Source organism: Marmota monax, unplaced genomic scaffold (genome assembly GCF_021218885.2).
Source record: "Marmota monax isolate L192 unplaced genomic scaffold, Marmota_monax_Labrador192_F-V1.1 WCK01_AAM20220418_F8-fsc00191, whole genome shotgun sequence".
NCBI lineage: Eukaryota > Metazoa > Chordata > Mammalia > Rodentia > Sciuridae > Marmota > Marmota monax.
In genome coordinates, this window is record NW_026693537.1 from 2,734,098 (window position 1) to 2,751,625 (window position 17,528).

Below are 17,528 nucleotides of genomic sequence, written 5' to 3' on the forward strand. Positions count from 1 at the left end.
CTTAAATTTTAGTAGGTGCTTTGCCGTAATTGGAATGAGAGAGACATAAATATAGAGAAATACATCCTTTATGCCCAAGTCTTATGGCTTCATAAACAGGCAGAAACACTCAAACCCAGACCAGTTGCTGCCCTTTTATTAATGAGGTAGATTTTTTTTTAAATCTAAAAGCCCATTAGAAAATAAATTAAGCAACTAAGTCCCCTGCCAGTTGTTGAAATTTAGAATATTCAGTTCAGAAAACTTCCTCACCTTTTTTTTTTATACAATTAATCTTGTAGAGACATCCCTTACTTGGGTGGGTATGAGGAGGAGGGTAGGCAATATTAGAAGTCCAGAGGGCAGGGAAGGGGCTAATGAATCCACAAGTTTATTTTAAGTGGCTCGTGGTGAGTTAGAAAAATAAACAAACCACTTATTCCTATTTTGCCTATGGCTCTTCAAAGATAAAAAGTTATTAGGATATTTTCTTCAAGTAATAAAGCAAATATCTCAAATATCAAATAATGGAATTGACCTAACATTCACATTCATAACATTCCCCCTGAATCAATTAAAACAAATGGGTGCTACTTCAATGTTTTAAGTTGTACCTTTTTTTTAATCTTTTGGGGGATATAAAAAGTACTCCAGTGTTTCCAAAAACATAACCAGCAACTTTAGTCAATATTTTCTTTTCTTATTCTTGGAGATAATCTTCTACATAAATATTCACATTTCCCTAAAAAACATATACAAGTGTGCAACCAAAGCATCATACATTTTAGAATATTTTCAGCTTCATTTTGTTAGGCAAGCTATGTTTCAAATATTTTTATTGGCCTGATTATTAATAACATTTCTGATTGGTCATATGCTGGGCATGTCCCACTGCCAGCCAAATGATGTTGCTAGGATACAGAACCCTGAGCTCAGTGGTTCTAACTTTCCATGAAAAGGGAGGGGGAAATAAAAGAAAACAAAATGGAAAATTAAAAAAAAAAAGGCAATGGAGAAACCCCTCCTTCAACCCACCCCAATCAACCAGCAATTAACCAAAAGAGAGGACCCAAGAGGAAATGGTGAAAGTGAGCTGTCAGCACAGTTGCAAGTCTAAGCACCAATGCTGAATACCTTAGTGAACCCAAAAGCTGGCATTAAAAACTGAAATGATATTATCTAAACAACAAAAAAAGAGATGCTTGGAGCAACACTGAAATAGCCACCACTACCCCCCCCAAAAAAAAAAAAAAAAAACACATTACTATTCTTCAGGATATCCATTCCCAAGCCAAATGGCATCATGTCAAATATTGCTTCCTTTGCCTACCTCTCAGAGCTATATAGTTCTTACCTTTGTAAAAGAAAATAGAATACCTCCCCCTTATCCTGCACTCCTTCTATTTTCCCAATTTGACTGGATGGATTGATTACTTTCTAGAGCATCTCTCCTTTTAACTATTTCTGTGAATGTCAGATGACTCCAAGTAAATCATGAATGACTTGAAACTGGGGACTGTTAACATGAAACATAAGGCAGGCTTTCTGGAGCATCAATAAGAAAGGGTTACAGTAGTTAAAACTGTTTCCAAATACCAGTTCCTGTGATAATTAAAGATTGCACTGTTTACACATTCAAGCTCCTAAATTTGTGGCATGTGAGTGACATTCAGGCCTTTCGGCAGCCACACTAATCGCCAAGCATTCTCTCAGTGACTGTCAGAGAAGAGGGGAAAAAATTAAGCAGCTGCAATACGCCTGAAATGAGTTATTGTAATTACATTTAATTAGTTTAATTAGTTAATTATTTTGCTTACAGCTGTACAAGAGACTGCAAACATTTGTTAATATCACATGCCCTTTAACAGTATGGGGTGATTCCACAGTCACACTAAATCATGAGTGCATATGTAGGAAGATTTAGATATGTGCATAGGCTGTCTCAGCTTTTCAGGATGCGCATATTTAGCAACACATTTGGCACAATTAAGAATAATAAGAAGAAACAACTAATAAAATACAGAGAACTGGGAACAAAATTACCACAAAAAAAAAATCAAAACAAAAACAAGGAAAAAATACGCTGCCTCAATGATGCAGAGTTTAGCTCAGCAAACTCCAGTTATCAATGAAATAATTATAGTATATTCTTGAAACCAGTGTTTCCTAGCCAATTCCACAAACTATGATAGTTCAATTATTTAAGATAAATCTAGAATGGCTACTGTATGTATTATGAGAAAAATAGCAATTGTATGTCCCTCTGTTTCTCTCATTGGGGTTTGTGTCTGTGGTTTTCACTCCTCCTGGCCACATTTCAAGGAAGAAGACTCCCTGAAATTGTACTATAATTCTGAACAAACATTTGTATTTTATAAAATATTGAGTTCCTCCAAAGTGAAAGCTCATCATAAAGACATTAAAGCATAGGAAAACTTTGCTTACTTTTGGGAGGAATATTCCATACCTTTTTTAATGACAGACTGGTCCAATAGATTCATGCCGCTGTTATTGGCATCTTCAACTGACTGTGAATATAAAAACATCACTATTCAAATTGACTGGATATTAAAGAATTGCACACATAAATCATGTCACTCTAAACTGGAATTTTTATATTTCCATTTATATTAATACACAAAGGGAGGTTTTATTATTATCATTATTACTTCCAAATCGACATAGAAATGAAATTCACCAAATTATAAATTCTTCCAATGGAAGAAAAGGAAAAAGGAGACTATGAGAGACATCTGGGATGCAACATTGGTTATTATATAAAACATAGATATTACATAGACATGTAAACCTTTATATTATTTGCTCTTAGGAAGTGTGAAAATTTGGCAACAGCTGAAAGATTTTCACCAATATTAGTTAAAAGCAATTTCTGTTTTCCATTCTATCCCAGTGCATCTTAACCCCGAGGTATTTTACAAATACATAATAGTTTACATTATGGGATTTTAATTAAAGTCTGAGCAATTTGAAATGGAATGCAAACAGTAACACATAAGAACATGTTTGGAAGCCTCCAGGACCGCACACCCACGGCAGTCTATACATGTTCCTGTGAGCTGTAAGATTCTTGCTGCACAATGACAATCCCTGGAGGAGCCTGCACCATGTACTCCCCCCTCCCAACTCTGCTGATGCTGCTTCTCAGCATGTAGCACACCTGGTAGGAAGACAGTAACTACAGACACACATAAAGTGCAGGGTCCTCCCAGTCAGCACCTAGGTAATCACAAGGAGCATTCATCTTCTGTGCCACAGTACCATCCCAGAAAAGGAAAGTTCCAACTCTGAGGATTGGCAGCACTTCTGAGGAAAAATAGTTGTTGGAGCAAGTTTCTTACTGTCAGGATGTACAGCAACTGAGTCTGGCTGTACATCCCAGTGTCCAAAAGTAGGTTCCCTCCCAAACCCAATACCAGTGAAAATAAATGCTTGATCTTTCTGAAATGTTCAACTAAGTTTGGACCAATTTGTCACCCACTCATAGAGAAGTATAAAGAAAAGGGCTTGGAAGTGAGGTGTTTTTTGTTTGTTTGTTTGTTTTGTTTTTTTCACAGCACCTCCCACCCACCTGCATCTCCAGACAGGGTGTGTATTCACCATAAGAAAGACTGTCTACCCCGAATAAGCAACACTTGGGAAATGGGATGATCTCATCATTGGGGGTCATTTGTTTCTTTTCATTTTTAATGGTCACCCTTCTGCTTTTAGAAAGGTGAGGAAAATTGTTATTTTTCTGTAAGAACTGTTTTCCGTGTTGCAACATGCCATGTGCAACTTAAGAAATAGTATGCTGTTAAAAAAAAAAATTCGCATAACTTGTTCATAGCTCTTCCGGCGACCTGGCCACTCTGACTCGCATCCATACCCGTTTCCCCGCTTACTATGTGCACAGTGTCTACACTATCCATGGATTCACACACGACAGAAACGCTCGCCTGTTCTGTGTGTGAGCAGACCCTCGCTTTCACGGGCCTGGACCTGTGAGCCCCACACCTCACCCTCACGTTAGTACGTAAATATGTATATACGCCTCATCAGCGACGTGGGGTAGTTGTGGTAGTTAATGAGAAGGCTCTTGTCTGATTTTCTATCTAATTACGGCCGCCTGCTGGGTTTTTGTACAGGATATTCACGCAGCATGCTGGCGCTTAATCGTCACAGGGAGGATCGTAAAGATTTAATTAGGACTGCATGCGGAAGCGCAGAAAAACAACTCAGACTCGTAATTACTAGACTTCTTTAGTTAAAAGTGATACCAGGGGTTGCTTTAAGACACAAGGGTGTTTGTGTGTGTGTGTGTGTGTGTGTGTGTGTGTGTTATGTTTATATTCATGGGTGGTAGAGGTGATTGAAGGGTAGAGAGCAAAGAAGTGAAGATGAAGGAGCGTACATGGCAACTGAACAAATCCAAAACTAAGTGTCATCTTGCTCCTTTTCTGTCTTTCTGTAGCCATTTTTCTTGAGTTTTTTTTTTAACACTACCCTCCCCACACACAATGGGTGAAATGTAGCATACCCAGAACCCAAACAGCGATTTGCTAGTTTAATAGCCCCAGTGAGTAAATTGAAATAGAAATTGACAGGGTTTTATAGTTTCATTTAAAAAAATATTAGAAGCATTTGGTTAATTAGTTCTCCTTCTCTTCTCTCACAGGGCGGTGGCCCTGCGTGTGTGCCTTTGGGTCACACAACATCCCCCAACCCTCGACCCACAGGCCTGGGCAATACCCTCCAGGTCTGTCTGGTCTTTGGCTGGAAGTATCCATACCCCCCCCCCCCCCCCACACACACACACAGAGGCATGCACACACATAAACATCAGGCTTTTGAGATAGAACAAGTGATTCTGAGGTGCAGGCCAAGGAACTCTCTTGTCCCTTTTAAGTACTAGAGGAATACAGACCAGACTGGTGCAGCCAACCCATTCTGAAGGTAGCTTCAAGGAATATTGAAATCCAGATAGGCCTGTGGAACTTAAGCTCCCAAACTCCAGATCCCTAACTTGCAAGTGGAGCAGACAAATTGCAGTCTCGATTTGGGTGTCTGATCCTATGTACCCAGCCTCTTCTGTCTTTTTCACCTTCCCTATGTTGTGCCAATCTCAGACAGGAGGTCTGTCATGGAGAATGAGATAGGGACCATCCCTGCACAGATTATTTATTCCTTAGGACAAGCACTGGGTGTATTCCCTGCAATCTCTGCACTGAGGGCTGTCCTGAGAAGGTCCTGCAGGACACCTTGCAGGCCACCTTGCAGGCCATGGACTGGGATGAAGCTGGAGAAAGAACAGGTGAGGAATCAGGTGGAGCACAGAGCATGAGAGGACTCTTTTCTAAGCTTTCTCTACCTCTGCAGTCTCCATTCTAGACAGCAACAATGATCTGTTCACACAAACACTCTAAATCCTTTCCCATGCTTTGATAAGGATATTTTCTGAAATGCTCATGTATCTGACTTTGTTTTGCACTCACTCTTTATATTCTGAAAAATACTCAAAACACCTCCCAATTCTGGCCCTAAAAAAGTAACTCCAAAGAAATCTCCCTCTTTAGAGGAAAAAAATTCAGTTGCCTGAGCCCAATCCCCTTGGCCAGCAGGGTGGAAGTAACATGGCTGGTGTTAGCACCACCAAGAGTAATGGTGATGAGTTGATCCACTTTCATTATTCAGCACTTTGAACCATACTCGGAAAGGTTAATTTAAAAACTTTTCCCCCTGAGACACACGTTACCCCAATGCATTAAAAAAAAAACTATGATATATTTCCTTTCTCATGTGATATTCCAAAATGAGCAATATCTCCAAACAGGGATAGTCAAGCTTGGTTAAATTAACAAACCATCACTCTTATTACAGTGGGTAAATCCAGCCATAAATCAGGTAATTTTTTTCAGGTAATTTTTTTCTTAAATAATAAATAACCGAGTTTCTTTTAAAACAATAAGCCATCATAGACCATACAGAGACAGCATTTGTTGCTGTCACATTTTATATTGTTTTCAACTAGGCAAAGAACGAATGGCATACCCTATTCTTTTTCCCTTTTCATTTTGCTCTACTTCAGATGTAAGTATAGAATGATGTATAATATATACAACTATGCCAATGAGATCCAAGTGTCAATTAAATACCCTTCAGCTATATTTATCTTTTCTGTAGATTATTTAAATGGGGAAGGGGAACCTTCTCAGAATCACCCAGACAGTTTTTAGGAATCATTTCTTTGATGTTTCTTTGTTTAGTTTAACAAGTATTTGCAAATCAGGTTCCATTGTGTAGGTTGCATATGGAATGGTGGGTGGGGGAGTGTTTTGAGTCTTTTGTTTTAAGAAATAAACACGTGATACCCTTTCAACTGGGATATTGGCATTCGGGAGAGAAGAGTATTAATGGGAGAACCAAGGGACCCAAGAGGAAGGTGGATTATATTGTGTCACAGTCATTTAATGGACCAAGAAGTGAAAAGAATCTCCAAAATGATATCTGTCTTCATAGACTCCCAAACCAATTTGTGGCTTTCTGTGTCTGTCCCCTACAAATATTCAATCCTTGGATAAGGACTTTGAAATCTTATCTTGGGAAAGGACTCTGCACTTTGTGGGAAATTCAAAGCAAGACCTGGCTTAAACAAACAGCTCCTGACTTTCTTCCAATGTGAATTGTCATGCTTAGTTAAATCTTTGCAAATCCAGCAGGAACTTCTGGACCCTACAGAGAAGGAGTCCTTGCACTTTCATGCTAGGCATCCAGGTCTTCACCTGCTAAGTCAGTGGACAGGCCCACTATGGGGTGTGTATAGTGGTGTGATAGTGGGGGTGGGGTAAGTAGCATGCCAAGCTTGCTCACACAAAGCAAGAAGAAAATTTGCAGGAGTTGGGCAGCTGAGGCAAGAGAAGAACATTAGTTTTGATTTTAATGATCCTAAACTATAAAAACTCATATATTTTGTCTCTTTCCTGATTTAAGTTCCAAGTGATTCTGGCTTTCACAAATAGACCTCCAGAAACTGCTGCTGTATGTATATATACATATACACGTGCATGGTTATATATGTCCTGTCCAGCTTGTCCTGTTCTAAAGATGAAAACAACTTCCTTCAAAGGAGACAAAGCTGCCCCTCCCCTGCTCTTACCCGTCCCGAGGCATTCGTTATTTATTATTGTCTTGTTTGTTTGTAATTACCTGGACGTCTTCCATACCAGGGTGGCCGAGGCCGTGCAAGGAGAGGCTGTCACCCATGCCCGCATCCAGGCCGTGGTGAGCCGAATGAAGCAGCACGTCCGGCCGGCGGACCGAGTGGTAGTCCCTCCGAGGATCAAGGCCGGAGAGTTGGGGCAAGGCGGCCCGAGGCTGAGGCAGGAGAGAGCCGGCTTCCGAACCCACTTCTTGCCGCTGCCGTTGCCCCCAGGGGTGCTGTTGGGGTTGATGCAGTGGGTTCAGGGAGTAGGGGTCGTTGACGTGAGAGTAAGGATCCTGGCTCTGGTGGTAGGGGAGCGGCTGGTAGGGAGGCGGGAAGTAGGGCGGCTGGAAGTCCGATGATGGGGTGTGGGACAGCGGCGGGGCGCTTGAGTAAGGTCCTTGGGACACCGAGCCCAGCTGAGAGAGCCTCGAGCTGTGGCTCGGGACGCCATCGTGCCGGTCCTGGGAGCGAAGAGAGGAAGAGAGAGAGAAAGAGAAAGAAAGAAAAAAAAATACAAGGGACAAATGGAGAAGCCTGGCTACTCCTGTAAGCCTTCCAGGGACAGGGGAAGCAGGAGTCTGAAACTTGGACCCTAAGTTGACTCTGGGCCACATGATTTCAGCAATTCCAAATGGGAGGCTTTGGGGAGGAAAGAAAAGGAGGATCACCCACTAACCAACATTTGAGCCTTCTTTTGGGAGTGCAAAGCAGGCAGAGGGGTGAGAGTAAAGGAACTGTGTGAACATTAGTTAAATGTCTTAATTTTAAAAGTAGGAGACTTACATATATAGTGTTTGCTCTTCTGCATGTTTTAAGCTATTTTTTTTCCTAACTCTCCCAGAGATCCAAACATAACAAAATAGAAATCAAATGTCTGTGCTGCTCCCCTGTTTAAAAACCAACTTCTGCCATCACTGGCAATACAGCTGGCTAATCAGGAATCCCTTTCCCAACCTGGTGATTCCAAGACCTCTGAAGAATCTGCCTGATCTGAGTTCTCAATCACCCCTCCCTCCCCAGGAGGAATTAAATAACTTAAATACTGTTTGATTGAAACGGATCTCATTTGAAATCATATCCTAAGCCCACGTTAAATTGAGTTGTGGTTTGCAGGAGTTATTTCTTAGCTTGCTTTTCTATATTGAATATTATTATACTTCAGGGTGTTAAAATGAAGAACCTGAAGTTGGGAGGGGGGAAAAACCCAAACAACTTATTCTTGGTCTTTTTTGGAGTGTAAGCCAAGTGAAAAGAGAAGGGGGAGGCGTATTGGGGGCACTTTAAGATTCTCCCTCTTCTTTGTGTTAATACCATGGTAAAGTCCCCATGATTCTTTTTGCAGAAAGGGCCACCTAAATTTCCAAACTGCAATGGCAAATAAAAAGTTTTTGGTTCAGCCTCCCCCCCTCCCAGCTGACTCATGGAGCTCAGACTGAGAACACACAATGCAGAGAGAAGCAGCTGCAGCCTCGTCCAATTATGGTGCTAAATTACCAAGCCAAAGGCGCTCAAAGGAAGACAGAGGGATAGAAAGTGAGATACACACACACACACACACACACACACACATACAGAGATGCAGAGACAGAGAGACAGTGAGAGGAAAGAGCATGCAATTCTGGTACAACGTGAATCCAAACTCACCATGGATGAATAGGTGTGGACTAACATCTGGAAAAAAAAGCCTGGTTACTGCTCAAAATCAAACAATGATTTTTTTTAAAAAATCAAGGAGTCCGGTAGAGAAGTAAACTGGACACAAGAGCTGAGCTTGAGGTGTTTCCAGGACAAGCCATCAAAAAAAAAAAAAAAAAAATACCCCCCTCCAACAAGATTCGCGATGCCTGTCACACACAGATAGAATCGTTCATCTGTGTCTTGCTGTGTTTTTGGCCTCTTTTCTTCTGCGGTTCTTCGGGGCTTGGGATGCAGTCCTCTTCCACCCGAAGCTGGGCTCAGACTGCTCCGGCGCCCCTTCCTCCCTCCGCTTGCCTACACCGCCTCATAATAATTGATATTCATGACTATTAATATTACACGAGTACTTTAAAGGGAGAATGGAGGACAAATGGAGCGTGAAGCAGCAGCGAGCGCAGAGCTCCCCTACTATTGTAAATGACGTTCATTCAGTGGAGAATTACTAGATGTAATCAGACGAGGGGGCTGGCAAAGGCAGACTGGGGAAAAAGTTTAGCAGGAAAGAGGCAGAACTTCAATTAACTGAGCCGGGACACGCGCAAGGCAGCCTCTGCTCCTTTGGACAAGCCAGTGAGGGAAAGCAGCACTGAGGGCTTGTTCAGAATGTAGGTATCCTTGTATAAGGAGACTTTCCTAATGGGAAGAAGTGATCGCCCTGGATGCTTTGTGTGAAGCAGATTAAAAACCAAAATAAAAAGGCATTGACTCCTCATTTGGAGGGAAGATAAAAGTAAATTGGTGGACACAGTTATTTACGGTGACATTTGCAGACTTTCACTGAATGTGAAAGATTATGCTGAGTTAAAAAAAAAAAAACAGAGGTAAGGATGGGGGCTTTTAATCCTTGGGCAGACTTTTCCTCTTTAGTGTTCAGATAGCCTGCAATTTTTACCTCCATTTAAAATATACACGATCAATCTTCAAGTATACTAAACTTATCCTTTCCAGGCAAAGCCAGGGGCAACAGAAAACCTTTTTGGATGTTTCAAGAACCCGTTCAACTGGCCTGACTGCCATTTCTGTTAAAGTTCAACCCTAGTCCAGACTTAAATAGGCTCCTTCCAACAAACGGAGGGTTCTCCTGGTTTTTGAGTATAAAATTTAGGCACCCAGGAATACCTTCGATATTCTTTCTCTCCTTCTCTCTTTTCTCCCTCCCCCTTTCTCTCCTCTCTTTCCCCCTCCACTTCACCCCTCCCTTTTCCTCTCTCCCTCCCTTTCTCTTCTCTCCCTCCCTCCTTTCCCATTTAGCCGTTTTATTTTTCATAATCAAAGAAGGAGTGTTACTCTGATTACTTTAATCCCTCTGCCTATACCCAGAGCTATTTACACGGTGGCCCCAGCCCTTCCAATATCACGTCTACTTTGGGTGTTCATAGTTCTAATGCCCTCGACTTTACTATTATCCCGCCTGTTAAGGAAAGAAAAGGAGGCAGAACCGAAACAAACCCCACCAGGCGCGGAGGCGCGTCTCTTCGCTACAGTCAATACACAACCATAACGAGGAAAGGGAAAACCCAATCATCATTCAACAGAAAGAAGAATCTTTTTCTCTCTCTTCTCCCTCGCTCTCTCTGTCTCTCACAACACAACCAAAATTAGGATTTAGGGACGGCAGGAAGTGAGGGACACTGGGCGCGGGCGCTGGGCGCTGCTTGCGGAATGCTCGTCGGAGCCCCAGGCTGTCTTGTTAGCCCTGGGCAAGCGGCTTCGGAAAGAAGCCGGCCGGCGGCTTGGACGAGTCGCCCACTTTTAACATCCACAAGGCGATTCCCGCCGGTCTTTCAAGAGTCATCCTGGAGCTGCAGGTTTCTTGCCCGGCCCTTTGGGGAGCCTCTGCGTCCCGACACAAACGCTTGGTCCAACCGGGCTTTGCCCAGTTCCTGTTGCCTGGGGATGTGCTTCTCTTCTGCCCTCTTCTCTCCAACTTTTTCCTCTTTAAAATCTCCACTGCCTCTCTCGTCCGCTTGACCTCCCCCACCCTTCCCTAACTCCGGTTGGCCGTTTCCTAAACGCCCTTTTCGAGGCTTTACTGCCTTTCTTCTTCCCTCATTCGACGTCTCCTCCGAGCTTTCGCTTCGGCCTTTTCCCTCGCTCCCAACTGGAGGTCTCCCAGGCTATTCCTCCCCCGAACAAGGTTCCGCGGGCCCGGCCTGCCGTCCCTTCCCGTCCCGCCTCGCGCCCTGCGCCCCGCCCGGACGCCCGCCTCTCTCGTTAGCCATGGAGCTTCGCGGCCGCCGCGTCAATCCTAGCCCGAGATGGAAAAGGGCATGGGGGAGCGCGGTCGGGCCCCGCGGAGGCGTCAGGCTCCGGCTCTGCGGCGCGCAAATTCTCCAGCCCGAGAGGCGTTGCGCTAGCCTCCGAGGAGATAATCGAGTGCACAGAACCTGGGCAAAAGATTTCGTTAAAAGTGCCCAAACATAGTGAATCTGAGATCTCTCTTTGGATCCACTGACCAGCAAATAAGCAAAACACAAGAAAACAACAACAAAAAAATAATAATAAATTGTCGGCTACGGCTCCTTATATTGTGATCTATCCATCCATGCATCCGTCTGTTTTACCTCTCCCCCTCTAATTTTCAGTCCTGCACTTGGATCTGCTTGTTACAATTTCAGAAATTTTATTGAAAATAAAAATTAAAAGCCTGAGTCTGTTATGAAAGAGGCTTGAAAACTCAATTCTCTCCCATACTCAAAACGAGAAGAGCGCCTGCCTTCACCTGAATCTCTGTTTTCTCTGACAGTTTACCCACATCAAGTAGCACCACATTCCCCATCATAACCTAGGGGGAGGAGGAGAAGAGAGAAAAAGAAAAGAAAAGAAAAATAGCTCCTAAATTAAAGTTGCCAGATTTCAAACTTAAAAGTTCTTTTTCAGAATAGCGAAGTCTCCCAGAGTCTTTCTAAAAGTTAAAGAACGCTGAGAAAAGCAACCGGAAATCTACGAGTAAATCGCTTAAAAATATATATCAGTTGGGGTGTCAAGAAGCTCAAATTCTCTGTCTGCAAAGCTCTAAAATGCATCTGGGGGTGTCGGCTCACCTCATAGATATCCTCGTACTTGACATTCTCCACGAGCTTCCAGAGCATGATGGCAGCCTGGTCTCTAGGAGGTGAGTGCATTCATGTGAGGAGCAGATGTCTGGCTTCTCAGGACTCCGCTGTCTGTAATGATCCATCTATAATTGGAAATGGGGGATACACACCAAATCCGACGCTCCTCTCCCATCGCAACTTATATCTGTTGTCTCAAACAATAGGCTGGAGAAGTAAGCCTCAGCAGAAAGAAAAACAGTATTGCACACACAGGAGTTAGATGCAACCCACAGACATATATATTATAAAAAATCATAAACACGCATTTACACTCAGATACCCACATTTAGTTATATAAGCACCTATGGGTCATACAGAGTCTACAGACACTAAATGTGCATTTAAAAGAGAAATAGTTATCCAGGGTGATTGATAAATACATTTTAAAACCTCTATATTAAAAATGATGAATCATTGTAGCCACTGACTAAAATCTTCAACAATTCATAATGAGAAACCAGAGGCCATCAGTCCTCTAATTTTCTATGTAGATTTTTAAAGGGGGGGGGGCATTACTGAGCTTTTTAAACACAAATCTCTTATCTATGTGTGTACAGGAGGAGAGTATTTGAAAACTGGATTTGGTGATTTTTTAAAAAGGCTCTATGTATTGATGATTATACAACTTTTTTTTTTTTTTTAACTTTGTCACTATGGAACAAAAAAGCTAACTACCACAGGGACCATTTCAAGTATTTTTTTTTTTTTGTCATTTTGCTTAACATATTTGGAAACTTTAGCAATTTTCTGAATACCTTAGTCTATACTGCTTGTTGATTCAGAGTTTGTAGTATGCATTTTCAACGTGTTTCATGCATCATTCCTTTTGGCTGGAGTCTCCATTTTATGAACTTTTTGTTTTCAGATGTTAGAAGCAACAAATCCACATGCTCATATAATGTTAATTTTGAGCCTTCTTCACAGAAGCATAGGACATTTTATATTTACATCTCTTGTCTATCACTTTGTAAGTGGTTTTAATCATGAAGAGTCAAGAAATAGTCATATAAATCTTTGAGAAGATTTAGGCTGTATGTTCTTCAAGGATATAATGAAAAAAAATTAGGCTGTCAAGAGGTTTTGGCGTATTTTTTTAAAAGATATTTTTCTTAATAAAGTGGCTCATATATTTTGTAAAGGAAAGCATAAATAACAACAAGAACAAAGTTAACCAAACCTCATAAATAGGTGTTCTTTCAGATACTTGGTTTCTAATTTATCAGGAAATAGATACTCACTTATCCCTTTTTTCCCACCCCCTGTTTTTCTACTGCCTTCCAGGGTGCGGCAGGAAGACTCCCTACAGCCAGAAGGGTGGCACTGGGGAAGATCTTTGCCCCTGGGGCAGAAAATAAATGGCAGGAGGGAAGGAGTGTTGGGGCAATTTGAGGTGGAAGTTATTAAACCTGATAAGAGTGAATCTGCAAAGGGTGATTGTCTTTAAATCTGCAATTGCTGGGCGCTGCGGTGGTCCAGCACAGACAGACACTTCTCAAACAGAGGGCTCCTGACAACCACAGTGAATACGGATTCAATAAAAACGGAGGAGATGCTTCATGTAGGACAAAATGAACAATTCTGCAGATTTTGATTATTTTTGCCATAAGTCAAAGGAGAGAAACATAAAGGTGCTTCAACGGGAACTTAATAAACCTTTTTCTATGTTTCCAGTTCTGATTTTTATGTTTTATCTTTTCTTCCTTCTTCTCTCTTATTCCTTTCTTTCCTCTGTCCTGCTATACATCCTTCTTTCCTTTCTTCATTTTTTTCTTTTTTCTCTCTCTCCTTCTTTCTGCCTCCCTTCTTTTCTTTCCTTCATGCCTTCTTTCTTTTCTCCTTCCTTCCTTCTTCTTTAAGTATTAACATGTTAAAGTACACAGAATCTGCACAGGTTTTCCACTAGGAACACAGGCGAAGACTTTCTTTTTTGCTTGGAGAGCTAGTTAGGAGATGGAAAAACATTCTTCCTAATTTCATTATGTTATGGGACTTAAAATGAGTTCCACACACCTTTCTAGAACTGAAGTCAGTCCCAGATCAATATATTGAAACACAAACGCTATAGACTTGAAAATTCCAATCCGTAGTCACAAACTCATTAATGGGGAAAAATGTCTTCTCCTTTTCAAACCAACAAATTCTTTATATTATCTAAAGATCATCTCAGCTCAAATAAAAAAAGTATTTGGAAAAAATCTTAAATCTTTCTAAATACCTTTAACACATTTCAATCACTTTTTATGTCATTGATTAATCTGAAATAAACGGTAAAGTTTAATAAAACAAAACAACCTCTAGAGATCATTTTATATATAAAACTTTAAAATATAATGTATTGTGTTAGTATGACTATTTATAACCTTATGTATGTATAATTTTAAATTTTTGTATGTATTTTATTTTATGGTAATATTAGGTTTTTAAAAATGTAAAAAAATCGTGAAACATTTGACTAACATTTATTTTAAATCTTCAGGCAATTAAAAAGAATAAATCCGATTTTATTAAGAATGAAACACAAACCTAAAATTATATGCAGTCATGCACATATATGTAGAATCACTCAAAGAAATACATATCGATAATAAAAGTCCTAGTTAATTTTTTGACGTGGACATTATTCGAAAAATCCTAGAAATTTTAAGGAAAACCATTCCCCCCGGTGCGTTCCCTAAGTCATTGAACGGGCAACATCGCCCTCTGTCGGGATTTTATAGACGCAAACTCTGAAAGGTCGCTCATTTCTTTTTCGGTGATTTTTTTTTTTTCCCGGCTTTTAAAACCCTTTATTACCACGAGTATGTCAAACGTTCATTTGTTATTGCATCTACTAATTTTCACATGTTTCAACATGTGAAAAATTCAAATACCTAAAAAATCAATCTCTACTGAGATAATTTATCCTAACTTGGACAGGTCTCTCTTGCTGTGCCATTCTATTACATTTCGCTATTAGCACGCATTCACGTGACGTAGAAAAAGATTCACGCAAGTTCACAGTAAATGCAATCGCAAAGGCAAAGCAACTCTGGAGTTCGAAAGAAAGTTAAAGACGACGATATGCATTTTCACCAGGATTTCTCCTTGCCTTAACGCTCCAATTTCTTTTTCAGGGCACGCACAGGCTCGCTCACCTGGCGGAAGAGCTTGAGACATCTTTGATAGTTATAACTGTATTTACCCCTTTCATCCATATTTATTTTCGTTTATAACAGCAGAAAGTTAATAATACCCTCTTTTTTTTTTTTTTTCAATCTCAGACGGAATATTGTCCAATAAATGTAGGAACCAAAAAGCGAAAGCAAATCCACCTAGCATGGAGCCCTCTGCTGGCAGCTTTTGGAGTCGGTTTATGATTTTCTATAAGGTTAGCAAAAATATGATGACATTAAATCGCAGTTAACTTTTAGCACTTTCATTCCTTTTTTCTTTTAAAAGTATAATTATGAATTATTTGAATCTCTTTAATTTCCGTTCACTCTTCTTGTCTTGGCATCTATGGCCATTTCCCTTTGTACATACGGATGGACCATTTTTCTTTTTCTCTATTGCATAGTCTCCCCGGGTTTCCCTTTTCCATCTTCCCAAACACAAAGATAACAAAGTAAGAAAAGCTACGACTTAGAAGTACTAACTTGGGCCCTGACTCTTTTTATCCTAGGATAAAAATGGGAAAATTTATTTAATAGACTGAAGCTCAGTGTACTGATCTATGAAATAGGAAGGATTGTGATTAAAATAACACTCGTGAAAGAAATAATATGCAATGCAATTTCTTTGTAAACAGCTTTATAAACAACATCTTCTCAAAACACTGAGTTGGGTTTCAGGAAAGTGGAGGTTTCTAGGCTAGGAACTTGCATTTGTTTCTGGCTAGAAACTGGAGGTTAGGAGCCCCAACTTAGGTCTTCTAAACAGATACTCAGTACTTTTCCCACAGTATCATGATGCTGCCTTTGTTCCTTCCTTCTGAAGTTAGTAAAACAGTAATTTTAGATTATTAAGGTTTTTCAGGGTCATTTTTTGGCCTGGACTTATAAATAGGCAAAAAGAAAAAAAAAGGAAGAAAAAAGCACTGACTCATTCCAATTTAACTCCAATATTGTTCTGCCCTTACCCATCAGAAGCATTAATGTTCGTAGGGTTGGTCAGTAAGATGTTACTACTCTACTTTTTATTGTGACAGAATCTTTGTTTATATATATATATATATATATATATATATATATATATATATATATATATATATTTTTTTTTTTTTTTGTATTATATAATATATAAAACAAATATATATATATATGTGTGTGTGTGTGTGTGCATGTGTGTATGTATGTGTATATGTGATATATATATATATATATATATATATATATATATCAGAGGTTGAACTCAGAGGTGCTTAACCATTGAGCCACATTTCCAGCCCTTTTAATTTATTTTTTTAATTTTGAGACAGGACCTTACTAGGTTGCTTAAGGCTTGCTAAGTTGCTGAGGCTGGCCTCAAACTTGTGATCCTTCTGCCTCAGCCTCCCAGGCCCCTGGGTTTACAAGTGTGCGCCACCATGCCTGGCTGTTATATATTTTAACATCAGTTTAAAAAACTTGCTGTTGAGTGGGTGAAATGACAAGCACCTTGCCCTCAGCTCTATAGGGCTTTGATACTAATAGGTTTGAGTGATTTTTTGAAACAAATATAGGAGCAATTAATACTTGCATAACAATATTTAATAAATTAATTACAGGTAAAATTATCTCTAGATTAATTCTTCATGATTATATAGATTGAGGCCAATACCAAATAGAAAAATTTTATATTTTAATCATAATATTAATCAATGCTATATTTGTGAATTTTCAGAGTAACATTGAGTTGAAATTGCCTGTAAGTGTGACAATAATAATTGTTCAAGAGAAAATTATGTTCTCTTGAACTTATGAGAAGAAATTAAAATTTTATTAAATATTTTGATGACTTTTCTGATTAATTTTGAGGGTGCCAAATGGCCAGTGGGATACTTTTCAGTTTTTATCTCTTGGAGATAAAGGGGTTAAAGAATATAAGATGGAGGGCTGGAATAAATGATGCAAACAACCATAGAATGGTGGTTTTTGGTACCAAGGATATTTCACAAAATATGGGAGAGGTGTGTCTCCTCTGCCATGACTAATGCAAGAGGACAGGTGCTTCCACCATTGTGGACATTTTGCATGTTATTGCTTTAAGAAAGAGTGATCTTGAAGGGTGAGAACACTAAACAATTTTGTTTCAAAAGGCAACCAATAGACCAATACATATCTGTGAGTAAAAAAAAAATTTGCAAATAAAGGCTTGGAAAGATGGAGAGCAGAAATATAACCTTTAAAGCATGAATAAACACATACAATGTAAAACATCAGAGCTGAAGTATTTTATAAGTAAAGGGACATTTGGGAGAAATTAGCATTACATTGGAACTACTTCCTAAAATTCACATTTATGCACTTTGATAAAAATAGAGAATAATGCTTATTTTATGACTTTATTTATTTATTTTTTAGTGTAAGACAGGT

At 39.9% G+C, this 17,528-nt stretch overlaps 1 protein-coding gene across 3 annotated transcripts in view; it reads right to left on the reverse strand.

Annotated features, from left to right (window-relative positions):
* Positions 1-12,170, reverse strand: part of Tfap2b (transcription factor AP-2 beta) — a 28,624-nt gene extending 16,454 nt beyond the window's left edge. The window contains exons 1-3 of one of the 3 annotated variants that reach the window (XM_046458585.2): positions 11,923-12,170; positions 7,183-7,641; positions 2,447-2,507 (exon numbers count right to left, since the gene is read on the reverse strand). In XM_046458585.2, the coding sequence (XP_046314541.1) occupies positions 2,447-2,507; positions 7,183-7,641; positions 11,923-12,003 (601 nt within the window). In that variant the 5' untranslated portion in view covers positions 12,004-12,170. Of the gene's footprint in view, positions 1-2,446; positions 2,508-7,182; positions 7,642-8,824; positions 9,699-11,922 lie in introns of those variants that run through there. The other 2 variants (XM_046458586.2, XM_046458587.2) reach the window with 2 other exon arrangements.
* Positions 12,171-17,528: the final 5,358 nt, after the last annotated feature.